Source organism: Lepidochelys kempii, chromosome 1 (assembly GCF_965140265.1).
Source record: "Lepidochelys kempii isolate rLepKem1 chromosome 1, rLepKem1.hap2, whole genome shotgun sequence".
Classification (NCBI taxonomy): Eukaryota; Metazoa; Chordata; order Testudines; family Cheloniidae; genus Lepidochelys; species Lepidochelys kempii.
The window spans coordinates 118,928,034-118,946,913 of NC_133256.1; the positions used below are offsets into that span (position 1 = coordinate 118,928,034).

Below are 18,880 nucleotides of genomic sequence, written 5' to 3' on the forward strand. Positions count from 1 at the left end.
TCTCAACTTTTGACTGAACTGTTTATCTGTCTGGCCCTTAAGCGAATTAGTGCTCTAGGCAAATAATATAATCCACACAGATGTACTAAATCACTCCCTCTCCTCTTGAATAAACCTCTCCCCTTGGAGTATCTCAAAGAATGAGGAGGAATAAACTTTCTAAATAGAGAACTACCGCACAGTTTTCAGATATGTCTGATTTCACACCGTAAACTCTGGATATTAGTTCAAAGGACTCTTGCTATCCCTTACAAGCTTTCTTATCTAACGTAATCTTGTACCATTATTTAACATGGAAAGCACCTTAATACCTGCTACAATAAATTTATTTTCTACAGTAGATGCCTTGTGTAATCACACCTTAGCAAATAGCTATAGTTCTTTATTTTGGCCAAATCCAAATCTTACAATTGATTCTGAAAACTTCCATGTGGGGAGGGAAAAAAATTCCATATGGGAAGACTGGTGAGAAAACAATATTCATACAGGAAATATTTGAATTCCAGACTCAGTTATATTGGAGAACTATTTAAACTAAGCATATAAAATGTTTTGCTGATGTTTGGTCTGATTCCATCTTGAGAGCTCCCATTTCTTCAAGTATATGCAGTTTTAAGTTCCTCATATTCCTTTGTATACTCTTGTGTTTCACGTACTTCTCACTTACTCAGCCCATGTCTTTGGCATTACCCTCTGCTGATTCAACCTTTACTGGTTTTTCTAAACCCAAAATCCAAACTGGGTAGTCTGATATTTTTTCAAAATATTTGTAAACCACCCAAGTCTGTGTATATGTAACCTTTTCTTACAGATGTTTTTAAAGGCAAGGATTGATCTAGGAAATTAACTACCTGGCAGTGGCATTAGAAGTTTGGAATTGCCAATGGCTGTAATAATGTTTTAAGAAGTCCTCTCTCTCCTGAAATTGTGTTTTTTGCAGCAGCACATAACCAAATAGTAGTTTATTTTACAATAAAACCTATGCTGTCTTGGGTAGCAAATTACATTGTTGTTTATCTTTCTGGCAAAAATATAGTTGCCTGTGAACTCTCTAGCTGTGGCCTATAGTTTTTATTTTTTCTCCAAATTATACTCTTGTCCTGCAGCAGTGTCTAGGGCAACTAATTTTGTGTAACACATTGGCTAAATTGTGTCCTATTTCCTCCTAGTTGATGGTTCGCATAGAGGATAAGAGCCCATGACTAGTGCTTGCTAATGGAGTTCTTAGTTTAGCTCAAATAGTTGAGGGCTGTATTTTTGGTGCTTGAGGTCTTGGGTTCTATTTCTGATGATGACCTGTAGTGGGGGGTTGTACTGCTCTGAAAACTGCTACGTGGCTATTCTGGCTTGGCTAGAAAATGAAAATATTTGCTTTTATGGCAAAGGACTCTTTGAACTCCCGAATTATAACAGAAAAGTTCAGACCCAAACAGTCGCTTCCATGGTTCCCATTCCCATAGACTTCTGATCAGCATGCTATTGAATACATACAAACTGAGGCTTGGCCTCAGGCATGCTCAGCAGTGTACCTGGCTCTGCTTCCAAGGTATTACTTATGGCGTACAGATAATGAGCTCAGTCCAATAGCTCTGCAGCCTCAGTGCCTTCTCCCATTTGTTGAGGGGAAGCTCAGTTCTCTTCACTTCATTCCCACTCAGCCCCTTCCAGCCCACCTTCCCTTTGCTGCTCTGCCTGACCTCATTCAGCTTGCATCCAGCTGCCCTCGTGTCTTGGTCTGGCAGTCAGGAAACCTGGGGTTGTCGCTTGCTCAGATAGCACTTCTACTTGTCCCAGACTTCTCTGGTCAGTAGTATTTTTTCCTGGCTAGTTTATTGGATATGCCAGTAATTCCTGGTGCTTCTCTGGAGACCCACTGGCTTTCTAGCCCCCTCTAGAGTATGCTGGGAGAAAAGCAGGCCTGATCCCATTCCCCGCTTGCAACTTCATGGTGCATTATCTCCTACTTACTTTATATCGGGGTGGGGCCAGTCCCCTTCTTTCCTCCAGTGGCCTCTCTCCCCTAACCCCCCAACAAGATCCTGGAAGGGTAAACTGGTGAGAGGGATGTACTTCCCCTCCCCGGTCACATAATCTCGGTGGAGGATAAATGCTCTGTCCCCCTCCTAAGGGGCGGCATGTTTGTGTACTTTTTGGTGATGCCCAGAATCTGCCCCTGCCCAAACTCCACCCCCACCTGCCCAAGGCTCTGGGAGGGAGTTTGGGTGGGGGAGGAGGTCTGGGGTGCAGGCCCTAGGCTGAGGCAGGGGATTGGGGTGCAGGCTCTGGGAGGGAGTGTGGGGATGGGAGGAGGTGCAAGTTCTGGGAGGGAGTTTGGAGATGGGAGAGGGTGTGGAGGGAGGGGGTGCAGGTTCTGGGAGGGAGTTTGGGACTGGGAGGGAGTGCAGGGGTGAGGGCTGTGGGGTATGGCAGCAGATGAGGGGTTTGGGATGTGGGAGGAGCTCAGGGCAAGAGTACTGGTGTAGGGGGTGATGGCTCTGTCTGGGGCTGGGAATGAGGGGTTTGGGGTGTGGGAGGGGCTCAGGGTGACAGTAGGAGTGTGGGGGTGAGGGCTCTGTCTGGGGTGGGGGTTTGGGGTGTTAGGCTCAGGGCTCAGGCAGAGGGTTAGGGTGGGGGGGATGAGGGCTCTGGCTGGGACTGGAGATGAGGGGTTTGGGGTGCTGGAGGGGCTCAGGGCTAGGGTAGAGGGTTGAGGGTGTGCGTGGGGGGTGAAAACTCTGGCTAGGGTTGTGGGCTCTGGGGTGGGGCAGGGCTGGGGATGAGTTTGGGGTGCAGGCAGGATGCTCCAGGACAGGGACCAGAGAGGAGGACTCCCCCCAGCCCTTTCCCTCTTGGGAGCAGCAAGCTCTGGGGGAGGAGCCCCCCTTTTCCGCCCCCTCAGCAGCACACTCACCCCCACCACTGTCACTGCATGTGCTCCTAGGGCCTCTCTCAGGTCCAGGAATCTCGCTCGCCTCCCCCATGGTGGGTGCCGGGGGATGCTGCGTACGCCTCCTCCCCTGCTGTTGCCCCTGACTGTAGCCTCACTGGGGGTGAGGGATGGGGCTGCCTCCTTGCCCATCATGGGGCAGAAGCGGTGACTGCGGGTGGGGAGGGGCCACCTGTGCTGGTGGAGGGTCCCGCCGGAAAAGGGAAGGGTCTGAGGTGGAAGGGCAGGCTCAGAGTCAGTCTGCCCTGCCAATGGAGATGGGGAAAGGGGGCATTAGGACCCTGCGGCAGCAGTTGCTGGAGGAAGGCAGCATGGAGCTGCACAGCAGAGGCAGGGACGCTCTGCTCCGGGTGCGTGGGGGCAGCAAGGGAAGGCTGGAGGACACTCGTAGGAGGCGCGGGGTGGTGGCAGGTGGGCCAGTGGGGGGGACACCCAGCCCCAAATATTGGTGGAGCTGGGCCCCTGGGCTCTGAATATTGCTGGTGCCAAGGCACCATGGGCCCATATAACTCGCTGCCTATGCCCCTCTCTGTCTGTGAGCCTCCTGCCTCTCTGCATGCAGACACCACCTGCAGCAGGTAAGAGGAGCGGAGTGAACAGAACGTTGTGGACTGTCACCAGCTATTTGCCTAGCTGGTCTACATTGTGCCATCTCGTGGCGCGAGGCTGGCATTGTTGCAAAGAAACAAACAAATCCTCAGGTGGCAGTTGACACAGTCCCCAGAACTCTGGCCAGAACGATGAATAGCCAGTATGAGTTTACCAAATCTAGAACAATGTCATCCAAATTAGGACTCCATACATGCTGTTTGAATGTCGTCTGAACAGATTTTACAGCAAAATATACTGTGAAATTAATGAAATACTGAGTTTGCAATTCCAGCTCTTGTATATCTCAACGCAGTACAATCTATTAATGTACCAGAAATTATCAATGAAGGCAATAAAAAGGGTAACAGACCTCTGGAACCGAAACAGTTATTTCACTAGAAAGATATCAACATAATCCTAGATCAGTGACGATATGAGGTATTACTGCACTCAGTGCCTGCATAATATATGAAATATTTGTAGCAAAATATTTTTCTTACCCTAAATACTATGATATTAATATTCTGGTACTTATAAATTGTTCTTAAATGGTTAAGCTAAGAATATTGTTTCAGCAGTGCACATATTTTATGCTATGTATAACAAACATTTAATTATGTAATATATATATGGGGGTGGTGGTTATTGAAGACTTAAGTACTGTTAAGGAAAAGTTAGCATATCTGCATATATGACTTTATTTTGGGCCGTATAATTCGTAACAGTACCAATTGAAAACTGTTGGGAAAAATTGCATTTATATATTTATATTAGTGCCATAAATTACACTGCATTAATCCCAGTAATAACAGCTGTGGAATATAGCTCCTTTGTTTATCATTGATTTTTTTACCAATTAATTGCTTCATTTGCTGGGTCAATTAGTTACAGTGGATGAAACTCAAAGAAATCACATATTTTAAGCTTGTCCTCTGGCATATTTATATGTGTGCATTTTTTAGACATTTAAAAATAAGTGTTGAATAATTGCAAGTTACAGAAGTGCCATGTAAAATGGACAAAACTAGTGAGACACTTCAACATACCTATGTCCCGATTCAGCAGTCTGTAGTCATTCAGCAAACCTCAATAGCAGACTAAACCTTGGGGTATACTTTCTCATGTCCCTAGTGCAGGGTCCTATTGCAGAGTTGTGGCCTACTGTATGCTAGGAAGACAAGGCAGTACCTGGATATAATGCACTAAACATATATGCAAAATTAAGAAAATAGTATCAACACATGATTCTATGATTGTTGGATTACTTTGTGATCAGAATAAAATGGCTTTATTAAATATAGTACATTAGCATATGGGGTGGTTGAAAGGAATCTTTATGGTTCAATTTATTGATTTTGCTGTAAGTCACGCTTGCATTCCAACAAAATGAGTGTCAAATTTCTGATTTACAAATGTATTTTTATTCATTTCAGTGCTTTTTCTCTGTATTTTCTCCTGTCTCCCCCCAGCTCATTCACATTATCTGTTTGCCCAGAAATGGACGGCAATTTGAGTGCCTTCCACATAAAACCAATAACCATAATGAAATCCTTAATGGACTTCATAGAGCATATGGCCTGCCTCCCTTGTGGTTTGTTTTGGTTGATTGGTTTATCAGTTTGTTACGGGCAGTGGGTTGAGAACTGCTGCTCTAAAAGTTTGTTCACGAGCTGGATCCCCTCAACCGAGAATGTTTTGTTACCAGCTCTCATGCAGTTTGTCCTGGGCTTCATGTGCTGTGCTTTGGCCCACAAGAGCGCAAGTGTCTTGGCAATTCATAGATAAAAAATTTGGTCTTGAATGTAGCTGGTCCTTGGCCAATAAATGTCTTGAATGGTCTTGGTCCATGAATTGCTTTGAAGGTTGGGACCAAGGCCTGAGACTGGCATCTGAAATTGACTGGGAGCCAGTAGAGAAACTGGAGCGTAGCCTGCTGTGCTTGTAGCAGCCTACACCATGGAGAAAGTGAGCAGGCTTTCATCTCTTTCTTGCATGATACAAGTGGGAAAACAGTGGGAGACTCAAGTTCTACACAACTGTAGATTTCCAGAGAGGTCCTATATAGCCCTGTACCCATGTTGTAAATCATAGAGAAATCACTCCATGAACGAGAAACTGCATCAGAATGTAGCCGCCATAGTTCATGGGAAAAAGGTAAAAATTCATTTAAATGATAGATACTGTAAGCTGTTTTTTGTTTTTCTTTTTGTGGTAAAATGATTGGTGGTTGAATTTCAAACTGTGTTGTAGCAAGACTTATGGTTTTAATTGCGTTGTTCTCTCTTCTAGTTGATGAAGATGTTTAAAAATTCTACAAAACAGAACATAACCATGCTTTTTGTTCTTTCTAGCTATTGTATACAGATCTTTCTGCTTAACGGGCTATTTATTTCTGTAATTAATATTTGCTTTCAGATGTAGGCGTACATATTTTGTATTAATGGAGATAGAACTAAAGAAATGGCAATATTTTGATCATGAGTAAATTAAATTTTAAAAAATGAGTCTGCTGCTTATTTTTCAGTTGTGAATACATACAAATTGCCTTCATTTACACAAGGAGATGATTAATTAAATGGCCTAAATTGCAGTTTCCAGTTAAGTGCTCCCAAATATCACAGTGTGGTTAAAATTAGTTTCTAGATTAACTGAGTTTTTTAAAGCTTCTAATAACTTTTGTAGGATGATCAAGAAGAAAAACAGTGTGATTTATAGGTCATATCTAAGTAGGTGGAGAAGGGTGTGGGAAAAGGAAGAAAACCACTTCCTGTAGTTTACACGGCACTTAGTCGAATTGTCAGTGAAAGGATGTATTGGGGGATTTCCACACTGCATGAATGTATTTGTATTCATTTTCTTTAATGCACTTCCTGCCCTCCAGCTGGTGGCTTCTTGCCACCTGCAGGCACTCAATTTTAGCATAATAAAGAGTAAGAATGATTGGTACCTGGCTGGGCACTATTGGGAGGACCTTTTTGGTTCATGGTAATCAAAACTCTTTTCAACGAGGGATCGTTGAGCCAATTAACAGTAGATTGGGGGGGGGGTTCCCTTGATAATAGACAGAGGACCAATGTCTCAGTTAGGATACAGCCTCTTTGTGCTGCTCAGGTTGTGCAAAAAGGCTAGAACCTGGCCATAGTTGGTGGGTGAGAATTTTCGTGGTGGGGAGGTACTCTCAGTTGGCTTAAAACCACAGAACTGGTTCTTTTGCCCACTGCCCCACAAGTTGTCAAAGTGTGGGTCTGAATGCTTACTTTTACAAGCTTCTTGGAAAAGTGGCTTTCATGGTTCGTTGCAAATTAGTGAAATGGTCTCTGAGCATGGGAGTGTTCTTCCTAGGAAGCGATCTGAGAGAGCCAGTTACTTTTCTCAAAAAGAAAAGGAGTACTTGTGGCACCTTAGAGACTAACCAATTTATTTGAGCATGAGCTTTCGTGAGCTACAGCTCACTTCATCGGATGCATGCCGTGGAAACTGCAGCAGACTTTATTTATACACAGAGAATATGAAAAAATACCTCCTCCCATCCCACTGTCCTGCTGGTAATAGCTTATCTAAAGTGATCATCAGGTTGGGCCATTTCCAGCACAAATCCAGGTTTTCTCACCCTCCACCCCCTCACACAAATTCACTCTCCTGCTGGTGATAGCCCATCCAAAGTGACAACTCTTTACACAATGTGCATGATAATAAAGTTGGGCCATTTCCTGCACAAATCCAGGTTCTCTCACCCCCCTCCCAAAAAAAACCACACACACAAACTCACTATCCTGCTGGTAATAGCTCATCCAAAGTGACCATTCTCCCTACAATGTGCATAATTAAGGTGGGCCATTTCCAGCACAAATCCAGGTTTTCTCACATCCCCCCCACCCCCATACACACACAAACTCACTCTCCTGCTGGTAATAGCTCATCCAAACTGACCACTCTCCAAGTTTAAATCCAAGTTAAACCAGAACATCGGGGGGGGGGGGGGGGGAGGAAAAAACAAGAGGAAATAAGCTACCTTGCATAATGACTTAGCCACTCCCAGTCTCTATTTAAGCCTAAATTAATAGTATCCAATTTGCAAATGAATTCCAATTCAGCAGTTTCTCGCTGGAGTCTGGATTTGAAGTTTTTTTGTTTTAAGATAGCGACCTTCATGTCTGTGATTGCGTGACCAGAGAGATTGAAGTGTTCTCCGACTGGTTTATGAATGTTATAATTCTTGACATCTGATTTGTGTCCATTTATTCTTTTACATAGAGACTGTCCAGTTTGACCAATGTACATGGCAGAGGGGCATTGCTGGCACATGATGGCATATATCACATTGGTGGATGTGCAGGTGAACGAGCCTCTGATAGTGTGGCTGATGTTATTAGGCCCTGTGATGGTGTCCCCTGAATAGATATGTGGGCACAATTGGCAACGGGCTTTGTTGCAAGGATAAGTTCCTAGGTTAGTGGTTCTGTTGTGTGGTATGTGGTTGTTGGTGAGTATTTGCTTCAGGTTTTTATTTGCTTTACTTCTCTGATTCTCCAAAGCACATTGAACAGTAACAGCTTCTCTAGTCTGATTTGGCAGTGTGGTAATGGAAGCATTTATGAAGTCCTGACAGTTATTATAATTATGGTAGTTCAATCTTCACCACGACCTCCACCACCCCACAACTCCTTCATGGAAATGATGATAAATTCCTTGGATGGTCACAACCCCCGGCCATTTTCAGAAGTATTTTGTCCTTTCTTGGTTGGTCCACAAGTGCACTTGGAATGTAGTGCTCTGGTAGGAATGTGGTGATCTGCACTGATTTGACTGGACAGAACCGTTGCACCCACTTGTAAGGATCCAGACCTCAGTGATAGTGTCAGTGATTATGAGATTCTCTTTTGTTTTCTTCACACATGTAAGTCAGTGATAGAGATTCCTCCTCTGCCACTCTTCTCCCCCAATCCTGGGATGTAGCTCTGTGGCCAGAGCATGTGCAATGGCATAGAAATAGAGCAGAGGTTTTCAGACTGGGGCGCACCCCTGTAGGGGAGCACAGAGGAATGCTCGGGCGGCTATCTGTGATGCCAGCCCACGCAGTGTGGCTTGGGGAGGGAGTGACATGTCCACCCCCTTACTCACACCAGGTGGCCACCCAGCCTTGCATGTGTCTATTTTTGTCTGGGTTGGAGGGGGCGCAACCAAAAATTGTGGCTCAGCTCAAAAAGTTTGAAACATGTTGAAATAGACAGTTGAGAGAAAGTAGGGTTTCTTCTTTGGTTTCAGGTGGTGTTGTATGTGGAGTGGTCTCCTTCTCCTGCCTTTGTGTGAATTTTGGTTACCCTTGTTCCCATAATTATTTATGTATGGTGCATGTGCGGGGAGAGTTGGAGGAGAAGGGGCTAGGAAAGAAGAGGGAGTTTCAGGATGAAAAGGGATTGATCTTTGCTGACTTGTGTGCTGTTTCATGGGGATGGTTAAGCTGTTTTCCAGAAGAGTGTGAAGACTGAAGCAGACTAAACAGCTGTGAGTGATTTTATACTTGCAAAGTGACTGAGATGGAAGTGAGGATATTAGTTTCTGTTTGTGAAGGTCCGAATTTGGGGCACAGAGGTAACCTGCATTTCCTCAACATCATTCAGATTGTTGGGATGCATATCACAGTTGTGGAGTTGATAGTTTTAAATCTTAAGCCTATGGCATATGGAGAGATGCAGCCAAGCAGATAGTCCTTGGTGAGTGTTGTAGGGTTCTTGAAATGGCATCTGATAAAGATCAGCTTTTTGGAGCCTGAGTACAGGGGTGGTAGGCGGCGGTACTCAGTATTGCTCATATGACAGAATACAGTCTGTCACAAGCCTTTTCTGCACAATAAAAATGAGCTACTGCTGGCCATAGTGATAACAATGGGTGCTGCTGAGCTGATGATGAACATAGTGTGGCGGTTAGTGTGACAAAGGCAAACTGTATTCCGCACCACTTCAGAAACCATGGATGAAGCCTTCACTTGCAGCAAAAACATGTTCGGTACGGAGTCAGTTACACCCATTGTCAGCGATGGGTCATTTTTTTTCAGTGAACAAACTCATAATCTACATATGCGATGGCTCAATTTGCATGTTCCAGACTGGGTGTGGCTAGGCATCCTGACTGGATTATGTGTATCATTGGGGCCACTGGGTTTATTCGGTGGGACAGCGGTTTTGGGTAGCAGAAGGAAGCAACCTAGTCCATTAGTATTATATAAGCTTTAGTTTGGAAAGGATTATGCCTCCATTGATTTGTACCTGAACTACTTTAATAAAGCTGCAGCCTGTTTCTTTCCACCTAACCTCCTGTGCCTGTCCTCTTTTGGACCATGTCCTTAAGCAAGCTTGAGTAACAAGGCCTGGCCTAGTCCTACACTACAAAGTTAGGGCAACGTAAGTTACCTTGCGTCAACCTATTTGTGCATGTGTCTACACTCAAATTTGTCTGTGGCAGACATAAGCACCCTATTACAACAATGCAGTAGAACCGCCTCCCTGAAGAATGTTGAGCCATGGTCGACCTCCAGAGGTTGATGCAGCGCAAGTGTGGACTCTGTGTGACCTGTATAAACCCTAACAGTCCTCCAACAGCTGTCACACAGTGCCCTACTCCCTGTGCCAGTCACCTCTCTGGTTAAAATTTTAAACTCCACTGCCCGGGGGTCACAGAGACTGGAAGGCACACCCCTCCTGTGTGTGTTTTTGAAATGCCTTTTCCAGATTGCCCACCTTGCGTGAGCTGCCAGGTGTGCTCATCTTGTTGTGTGCCACTCTCCCAACCAACTAGGCCAACTCCATGCACTAGACACACTCCTGCTTAGAGTAGACCTAGATCTCTCCTTGGGTTGTGGGGGAAGAAGCTGTGCAAATACAGCTACAGACCAGACATAGAAAAGTGGACATCTATGAGCAGATGGCATGGGTGAAGCAGACAATGGGGTACAACTGGGATCAGCATTTGTTTTGCATGCAAGTGAAGGAACTTCACCAGGGATATCACAGGACCAGGGAGAACAATAATAGATCTGATGCTGCTCCCACAGGCCTGTTGCTTTTACAACAAACTGCATGTCATAGTTAGCAGGGACTCCACCTGCACACTGCAACCACTGTGAATACCTTGGAGGAGCCCACGACAGAGTCCTGTGGTGTGAACCGCGAGGAGGAGAGGCAGAGATGCAGTGGGGGACTCCAGCCATACGACAAGCCTGGACCTGTTCAAGACTCTGCCACAGTCTAGCCAGTCCCACCAGATGAGTGTGGATGAGCCTGGTGAAGGGGAAGGGACTTGGGTAACTTGCGTGCATCCATTTTTCCTTGCAAGGTTTAAACTTAGAGATGGCAACCAGCCTGTCCCCAAGTTAACAAGACCGGTATTGAGTTAACAAGACCGGTATTGCATCCGATGAAGTGAGCTGTAGCTCAGGAAAGCTTATGCTCAAATAAATTGGTTAGTCTCTAAAGTGCCACAAGTACTCCTTTTCTTTTTGCGGATACAGACTAACACGGCTGCTACTCTGAAACCTGACTTCTCATTGTTTTACTCAATCAAGAAGAGGTATGGGTGCAACAGAGGTAGAGTTTGCCTCTGCTTTTTATTTACCTGTAGGATTGGCGGTGGGGGGAGGGGGGGCGGAGGATGAGGATATGGTGTACTTCTTTATGTACATAGGGATGTCCCTTTAATTCTCCTGACAGATTTCAATGCAAATTTCATGGAGATACTCTGCAATCTTCTCCGAGGGCTTCTAGGGAAGGCTGCCTTATTTCTTCCTCTGTGGTAGGGCACTTTCCCATGCCACTGTGCAGTGAGTTTGGCTGGAGTCGTAATAAAAAGGCTAGCAACATATGGGTCTGGGCAGCTTCCAGATGCCAGTCGCAGCTGAGCTCTGTGCGTTTGTTACCCTGAGGAGTGAGATATTGGCTAAAATCACCACCGCTTGTGGAAAATAGTGTCAACATCCAGTGCCGTTGCCCTATGTTAGTACCCATGGAATAGGGACTGAAATTTCTTAGCTTCATGCAACGGAAAATCCTTTCCTCTCCTCACTTTTTATAAGCTATATTCACCATGGCTGCGGCTGGGGAGCAGTGCCATACTGAGGTGCTCCAAAGCTGAAGTCTCAATAAGCGGGTCTTATCAGAAGTGTTTATGACAATGAGGGAAAAGAATTTTGAAACTTATCTTCCCCTTTCTGTTGTGATTGTAAATCCGGTTGTGATACTGGCAAACCAGATGCTAGTTCTTGCCCAGGCTACAGGCATTAGCTAAGAACTGACAAACTTATAGCTAGAGACCAGACCAGTTCACCCATGTGTTAGTTTTGCTCAAAACAGGTATTAGTCTTATAAGAACGTATTTAGTGTTCAGCTTGGCTGCTGGTGGGTGCAGAGCACCCACCAAATTTTTCAACGTGGGTGCTCAAGCCCCGAAGCACCCATTTCTGTCAGAAATGACAGAGACCAAAAAGTGCCGCGTGGGTTTGTGGGATTTTTTTTTAAAAAGGTGCAAAAATTATGGGCTATGGATGGGATGAGGAGATGGAGAAAGTTGCATGCTTTGAACTTGACCCTTAGCTCCCAGAGGTCTCTAGTTAAGTCATCTATATCCCATATTGCAAAAATTTTGAAAAGGCATTTCGCCAGACAGCTATGCATGGCACAGTGGGGCTACCTATGGCGCAGAACCAAATAATGTACACCTCCAAGCAATTATACACACTTTAGCAGCTGTATGCTGATGTAACCACAGTTTGCGCCAATTACAATTTGTAGCACAAACATGGCCTGCTTGGACTCTAGTAAAAAGCAAAAAATATAGAGTGCGGTTCTCCCAACCCACTTTCATCATAGTGTGCCCTTTGCAAGATGCTTAAGTATGGTGGGATTTTCATACTCCTTTAAGTTTAAAGTTATTTAGTTCTCTTTTCTGCTTTTTAGGGCCTTAAATTTACTCTGGAGAAACTGAACCACTAACAAATACAAACCTCCAGTTATCCCATGATGTATTTATAAATAACTTGTTTTCTCTTTCTTTTTGCAATGCTTGTTTCCCGCCATTACAAAGTATTGTAAAAATTGTGGGTTTGAGTCCAGACTTAGCTATAGAAAAGCAAGGGTAGTATGAAAAAAACAAAAACCCACCACTCACATTCTGACAGTTATATACTTACAGCTTTTTAGACTTTTGTGTAAATATTTTAGCATATTTTTCTTCCTGTTGTCTCATCCACTCACCAAATGCTGATTTGAAATCAGTCCCCCTTAGTGTTAGTTTGTTACTCTTTGTTTCTGTTATGATTGGCTGTTGCCCTTGCTAATTTTGTTTGGAAGTAAGCTGTCTGTCAAACTTACATGCTTTTGCTAAACCTGTTGCAACGCTTATCACACAGCAAAACTATGTGACAACTAGGAAGCACATATGCAGCTCTCTAATTATAAGGGAATGGGCTACAATTAGGAGTACAAATGCAATTATTTGATAAAATACAACTTTGAAATGGTGTAAGTCTTCATAAAACTGTAAGTGCATGCATTTATAAATACTACTGTTTATTTTTAGATGTGACCTTAAATCTGATTTTAAGAAATGCAAAACAACACTGTCTCACAGGAGGAAAACAGCCCTCAGTGAGTATGCTCTGTATGAATTTTCTATGAAATAAAAATGTATCACCAAGTGGAATTTAAAATTGTTTAATTTGTAATTTAGATGAATAATCAAGGGTATGTAAGGTTTCTGAAAATGATCATATTTGGTATTTTAAATAGGAGTTCTTCAGCTTGAAAACTAAGATAATTTGTCTTTCAATTTTGAATATTGATCTGTTTTAAGGGCTCCAACAGTTGCAGAGGTTTTGGCTGGAGAAGTGGCAGTCTCCTTTATCTGCCCAAGCTGTTTCTTGACCTACTGTCATAAGAACATATTATTTATCCACAAAATTAAAGTATTTGTATGATTTGTTCTTTTATGGCACTGAGCCTAGATCCCTCCATATATCTCTTGTGACAATGTTACATTCCACTAGAATGCTGACGTTAACAGAGTTACCAGTAAGAGACCATTTTATATACAGAAGCAGTCAGCTAAAATCTAATACTCAAAGGAAAACAAATTGGGGGAGTGTGAGGATTTGGAAGCTGGTGGAGAGTCATGACAGATCTCCTACTTGAGCAAATCTTGTGAAATTAAATACTTTTCTATGATGACTGCCTCTTTATTAACCATCAGATGAATTAGAAGAATTGGAAAACTATCTGCTTCAATTGCTTACTGTCATGCTATGGTAAGAGTATAGTTCGTTATGATGCATGCTAACACTTTTGGGGATGAAGTATGCAAGTCTCTCATCTTTTGGTTTACTGATTTAATTAGTGTTCCTTTTTTCACTTGGAACTGATTTACATCACTTCATTGATTTATAGGCACTTTCAGTTGATGCATAAATTCTTATGTGCAAGGAATGCTATTCATTCTGAATTGAATTATAGGGTGGCCCATCTGCTGGTTCTGGGAGCAGATGGTCAACAATTCCTTCTCTCAACTCACCCCAAAGTGAGTTTCCTGTTTTAAAATTTAGTTAGTTCTGTGCTCACAAACGTTGGCCTTATTATTTGTCTCATAATCCTGTAAGGAAAAAAATATCTCTGTCCAGAGTGGTTGAAAGGTTTCATGATAGAATGAAGTGTTATAGAGGCATTAGAAGCAAGAATAATGCGTGTGTGGTCACAGTCACTACGTTTCCATTTGTTGTATTTTTCTTCTTGTTCTTCTTAGTTGGAAAGAGTTGCCACAACAATGTTATGAAATATATAGAAAAGTTTCATAACTGCAGTGTTAATGTAACTGAGGGAGGAAGGAAACCTTCAAATTAATCAACCTAATCAAATTTAGCAGGCCTTAGATCATACTTTTCTCTCCTTGCCTGTACTGGCCCACATCTTTCTTTCTGGCACCATATGGGGAAGAAGATCACAGCTCCCTTGTATTTATCTTGTCTAATATGCACCGGGAATGTTGGCATTATTTTTATATATTATTGGACTAATTCATATCATGTTCAAGGAGTTCAACAGCTTAATTGTGCATGAAAATCTTTCCTCTTCCATTTTAAAATTGTCTGCAGTTGGAATGTGAGTTATAAAATGTAATGATTATTAATATTGTTAATAACTTGCCTGATGGTAATGAGGTTTATTAATAATTAATCTTTAAAAACAACAGGGTACAATGCTGCACAGTAAAATATCCCTGATCTGTCATATTTTTAGGTTTATACCTTTTTTAATGGTGGTAGATTCTAAAATGGAAGAGTTTGTTGACTGCTAACCACAGCATTTCCTGTCTTCTATTTATATTCTGCTGGCCATTCTCCCTCTGACCTTATCTATTGTCCTATTTCTACAGAAAGAGGCCACATCAGACAAATTTACTCTCAATCCCCTGGGGTTATGAGAACCACCAAACGTCATTAAAGATGTAATCACTTAAGTTAACACAGCAGCTGCTCTCTTCCCTTTGTCTAATAGAGATCAGGGTTGAGAGATACCTGACAGAAAAGCCTTTTTTGCAAGTTGTACTGTATTTAGACAGTTTTCATTAAAAGTCCTACAGAAGCATGAATCATGTGAATTGTTACCTTGCATTTTACCAGCATTTAGCTTTCTATCAGAGTTACTTAAGGTAATTTTAAATCTATAGATTTGCCACTGTTACAGTGAGTTGACAATGGTCATTTTAATTTTGTTTTAGTTATGCTTAGCACGGTGATATTGGAGGATTAGCGACTGGCGACAATCTGCTCCACTCTCATACTTCGGCAAGACAAATCACTAACGTCTAGCAGCAAGAAGAGACGTGTTCTTCATGACAAAATGACAGCAAGAGAACACAGCCCCCGCCATGGTGCAAAATCCCGCACTGTGCAACGGGCCTCCACTATTGACATTGCCTCTGACATGCTAGGTCTGTCTCTGGCAGGTAAGCACCTTTGCATCATCTGGTGCCTACATATTCCTTTCAGACATACTTACATTATTATTTTTTCAAAATCTTTGTTGTTTTTTGGAAGTTTTAAACATTCCTGTTTATCCTCAGTGCATGCGATGGAGGGATTATCCTGAAATTCAAATACCAATAGACTGCCTTTTAAAAACTTATTTTGCCCTATTTTATAGACAAGGAACTAGAAGTGGCAGCAGGGAGGAGAAGGCTAGATTAGGCTAGATCTTCCATGATCATTGGACAAGCCAAAGGAAAACAAAGCTCCAGAACAAGGCTCAGAGATGAAGAGGATGGGAGGAAGAGAGGAAGTGTGAATGTGTGTGTGCGAACTGTCTGGGTAACCCGCACTTTAGGCATTGGGTAAAATCCTCAACAGCATCTAAGTAACTTAAGGCCTGGACGACACTTGAATGTGATCCCAATTTGGTTAGGGATGTGATATTTTTTAACTGATATGATTATACTGGTACAAGCCCTAGTGTTAGCCATTATAAAGGTGCCTTATAGTCATATAGCTGATTCCCCTTCCTGTAAGGGGATAATTATACTGGTATAAGCACACTCATACCTGTGTAACTACTTCCACCCTAGGGGAGTTAAACCATTTTAACTATGTCAGTATTGAAATGGTTCCACTTTCTAGTATAGACAAGGCTTAATCTCATTTAGGTGCCTTTCAGTGAGATGTAGGATTCTAAGTATTTGTTGCTTTTGAAAATGGGACTTGGGCTCCTAAGTCACTTAGGCACTTAAAAAAAACCCATAACCATTGCCTTAAATTTTTTTAATCCAGTGGCTTTGCAGGTGTTAAAGATGTAATATGTAAATATTTTAAAATAGTTTTTCAAGCTTCACTGAATTAAAAAAAAGTCACATAAAATGTTCTATAGATTCCCTAAAATGTTTCCCCTCTCTAACTGTAACTTCAATTCAAGAATTGTATGAGAACAATGGAGAGTTAACCTTTTACTAATTTTTCTGCTCTACAGGAAACATCCAGGATCCAGATGAGCCAATTTTAGAGTTCAGCTTAGGTCAGTAGTTTTTAATGACACTTTTTAAAACCGTTTCTGGTTTTCATGGGATTTGCTGTTGAATATTTTTTTACCAGTGTTGATCTGGAAAGGGCTACCATACAAATAAGTGTTGAGAGGGATATGCACTTGCATTTGTATGGAGCTTTCCCTGCTTTCTGTAAAAGGGTCTTGACAGATAGCATGATAGGCTGGAGTGAACCAACTATGCTATACTTTGGAAGTCTATAGGTTAAAACTTCTTCTGTACTTTTAGATTTAATGAGTTCGAGATTGAGATTGTTGCTTCAATCTCAATTTGTTAGCACTATGAATCTTTAAGAAAATTACACACCTGCATAAATGGATGACAAATATTTTAGGACAGAATGTTTTCCAGTGGTTATCCACTGCCAGTTATACATTCTTTCCTGCAGTCACGTGGTTAATATGAGTCCCAGAAGTGTCCTGATTTCTAACATGGTTAAAAATGTGGCTGGTTGAATGACTTTGGACAAGTTATTTTGACCTCTTCGTGCATCAGTTAACCTGTCTGAAAACTAGAAGAAACGCAGCTTCTCAATGAAAATTCAAAAGTTCCGTTTGTGGAGCACGTTCCTGGCTGAGTAACTAATTTACAAAAGTTTGAAAGCTTTATGATCTGACAGTGGTTTTTAAATGAAAATTGGAAACCAGTAATAGGTATGTTTAATACTGAATCTGAATCCGTGTGTTGTCATTCCACAGAATCTGAATTACTTATTTTTTTATGGCTTCAGCTACAGTCTGATAGATGAGCAAAGAAAATAAAAAAGTATTCAGCACTGCAATACTATTTAGGTTACATCAAGAGGTTGCCTAGCACAGACAAATTTTAGAGTTAATGCTGTACATCTAGTCACCAACTTTCAGTCATAATGTGGACCATGGTGGGGAAAATGTAGGCATAATCATACACGCAGTGTTTTTGTAGCTGTGTTGGTCCCAAGATATTAGAGACACAAGGTGAGTGAGATAATTTCTCTTAGTGCAGGGGTGGGAAAACTTTTTGGCCCGAGGGCCACATCTGGGTATAGAAATTGTATGGAGGGCCATGAATGCTCACGAAATTGGGGTTGGGGTGCAGGAGGGGGTGAGGGCTCTGGCGGGGAGTGTGGGATTTTTGCCTCTGTCTTCACTAACAAGGTCAGCTCCCAGACTGCTGCGCTGGGCATCACAAAATGCGGAAGAGATGGCCAGCCCTCTGTGGAGATAGAGGCGGTTAGGGACTATTTAGAAAAGCTGGACGTGCACAAGTCCATGGGGCCGGACGAGTTGCATCCGAGAGTGCTGAAGGAATTGGCGGCTGTGATTGCAGAGCCACTGGCCATTATCTTTGAAAACTCGTGGCGAACCGGGGAAGTCCCGGACGACTGGAAAAAGGCTAATGTAGTGCCAATCTTTAAAAAAGGGAAGAAGGAAGATCCTGGGAACTACAGGCCAGTCAGCCTCACCTCAGTCCCTGGAAAAATCATGGAGCAGGTCCTCAAAGAATCAATCCTGAAGCACTTGCATGAGAGGAAAGTGATCAGGAACAGCCAGCATGGATTCACCAAGGGAAGGTCATGCCTGACTAATCTAATCGCCTTTTATGATGAGATTACTGGTTCTGTGGATGAAGGGAAAGCAGTGGATGTATTGTTTCTTGACTTTAGCAAAGCTTTTGACAAGGTCTCCCATAGTATTCTTGTCAGCAAGTTAAGGAAGTATGGGCTGGATGAATGCAATATTAGGTGGGTAGAAAGCTGACTAAATTGTCGGGCTCAACGGGTAGTGATCAATGGCTCCATGTCTAGTTGGCAGCCGGTATCAAGTGGAGTGCCCCAAGGGTCGGTCCTGGGGCCGGTTTTATTCAATATCTTCATAAATGATCTGGAGGATGGTGTGGATTGCACTCTCAGCAAATTTGCGGATGATACTAAACTGGGAGGAGTGGTAGATACGCTGGAGGGGAGGGATAGGATACAGAAGGACCTAGACCAATTGGAAGATTGGGCCAAAAGGAATCTGATGAGGTTCAATAAGGATAAGTGAAGGGTCCTGCACTTAGGACGGAAGAACCCAATGCACAGCTACAGACTAGGGACTGAATGGCTAGGCAGCAGTTCTGCGGAAAAGGACCTAGGGGTGACAGTGGACGAGAAGCTGGATATGAGTCAGCAGTGTGCCCTTGTTGCCAAGAAGGCCAATGGCATTTTGGGATGTATAAGTAGGGGCATAGCGAGCAGATCGAGGGACGTGATCGTTCCCCTCTATTCGACATTGGTGAGGCCTCATC

General features: G+C 42.9%; 1 protein-coding gene across 17 annotated transcripts in view; it reads left to right on the top strand.

Moving 5' to 3' along the window:
- INPP4A (inositol polyphosphate-4-phosphatase type I A) overlaps nt 1-18,880 on the top strand; it is a 198,048-nt gene that overhangs the window by 110,433 nt on the left and 68,735 nt on the right. For 15 of the 17 annotated variants that reach the window (XM_073352748.1, XM_073352639.1, XM_073352707.1 and 12 more), the window contains 3 exons: nt 13,109-13,176; nt 15,299-15,526; nt 16,540-16,584. In XM_073352748.1, coding sequence (XP_073208849.1) covers nt 15,421-15,526; nt 16,540-16,584 — 151 coding nt within the window. In that variant the 5' untranslated portion in view covers nt 13,109-13,176; nt 15,299-15,420. Of the gene's footprint in view, nt 1-13,108; nt 13,177-13,777; nt 13,833-15,298; nt 15,527-16,539; nt 16,585-18,880 lie in introns of all 17 variants that reach the window. The other 2 variants (XM_073352666.1, XM_073352688.1) reach the window with 2 other exon arrangements.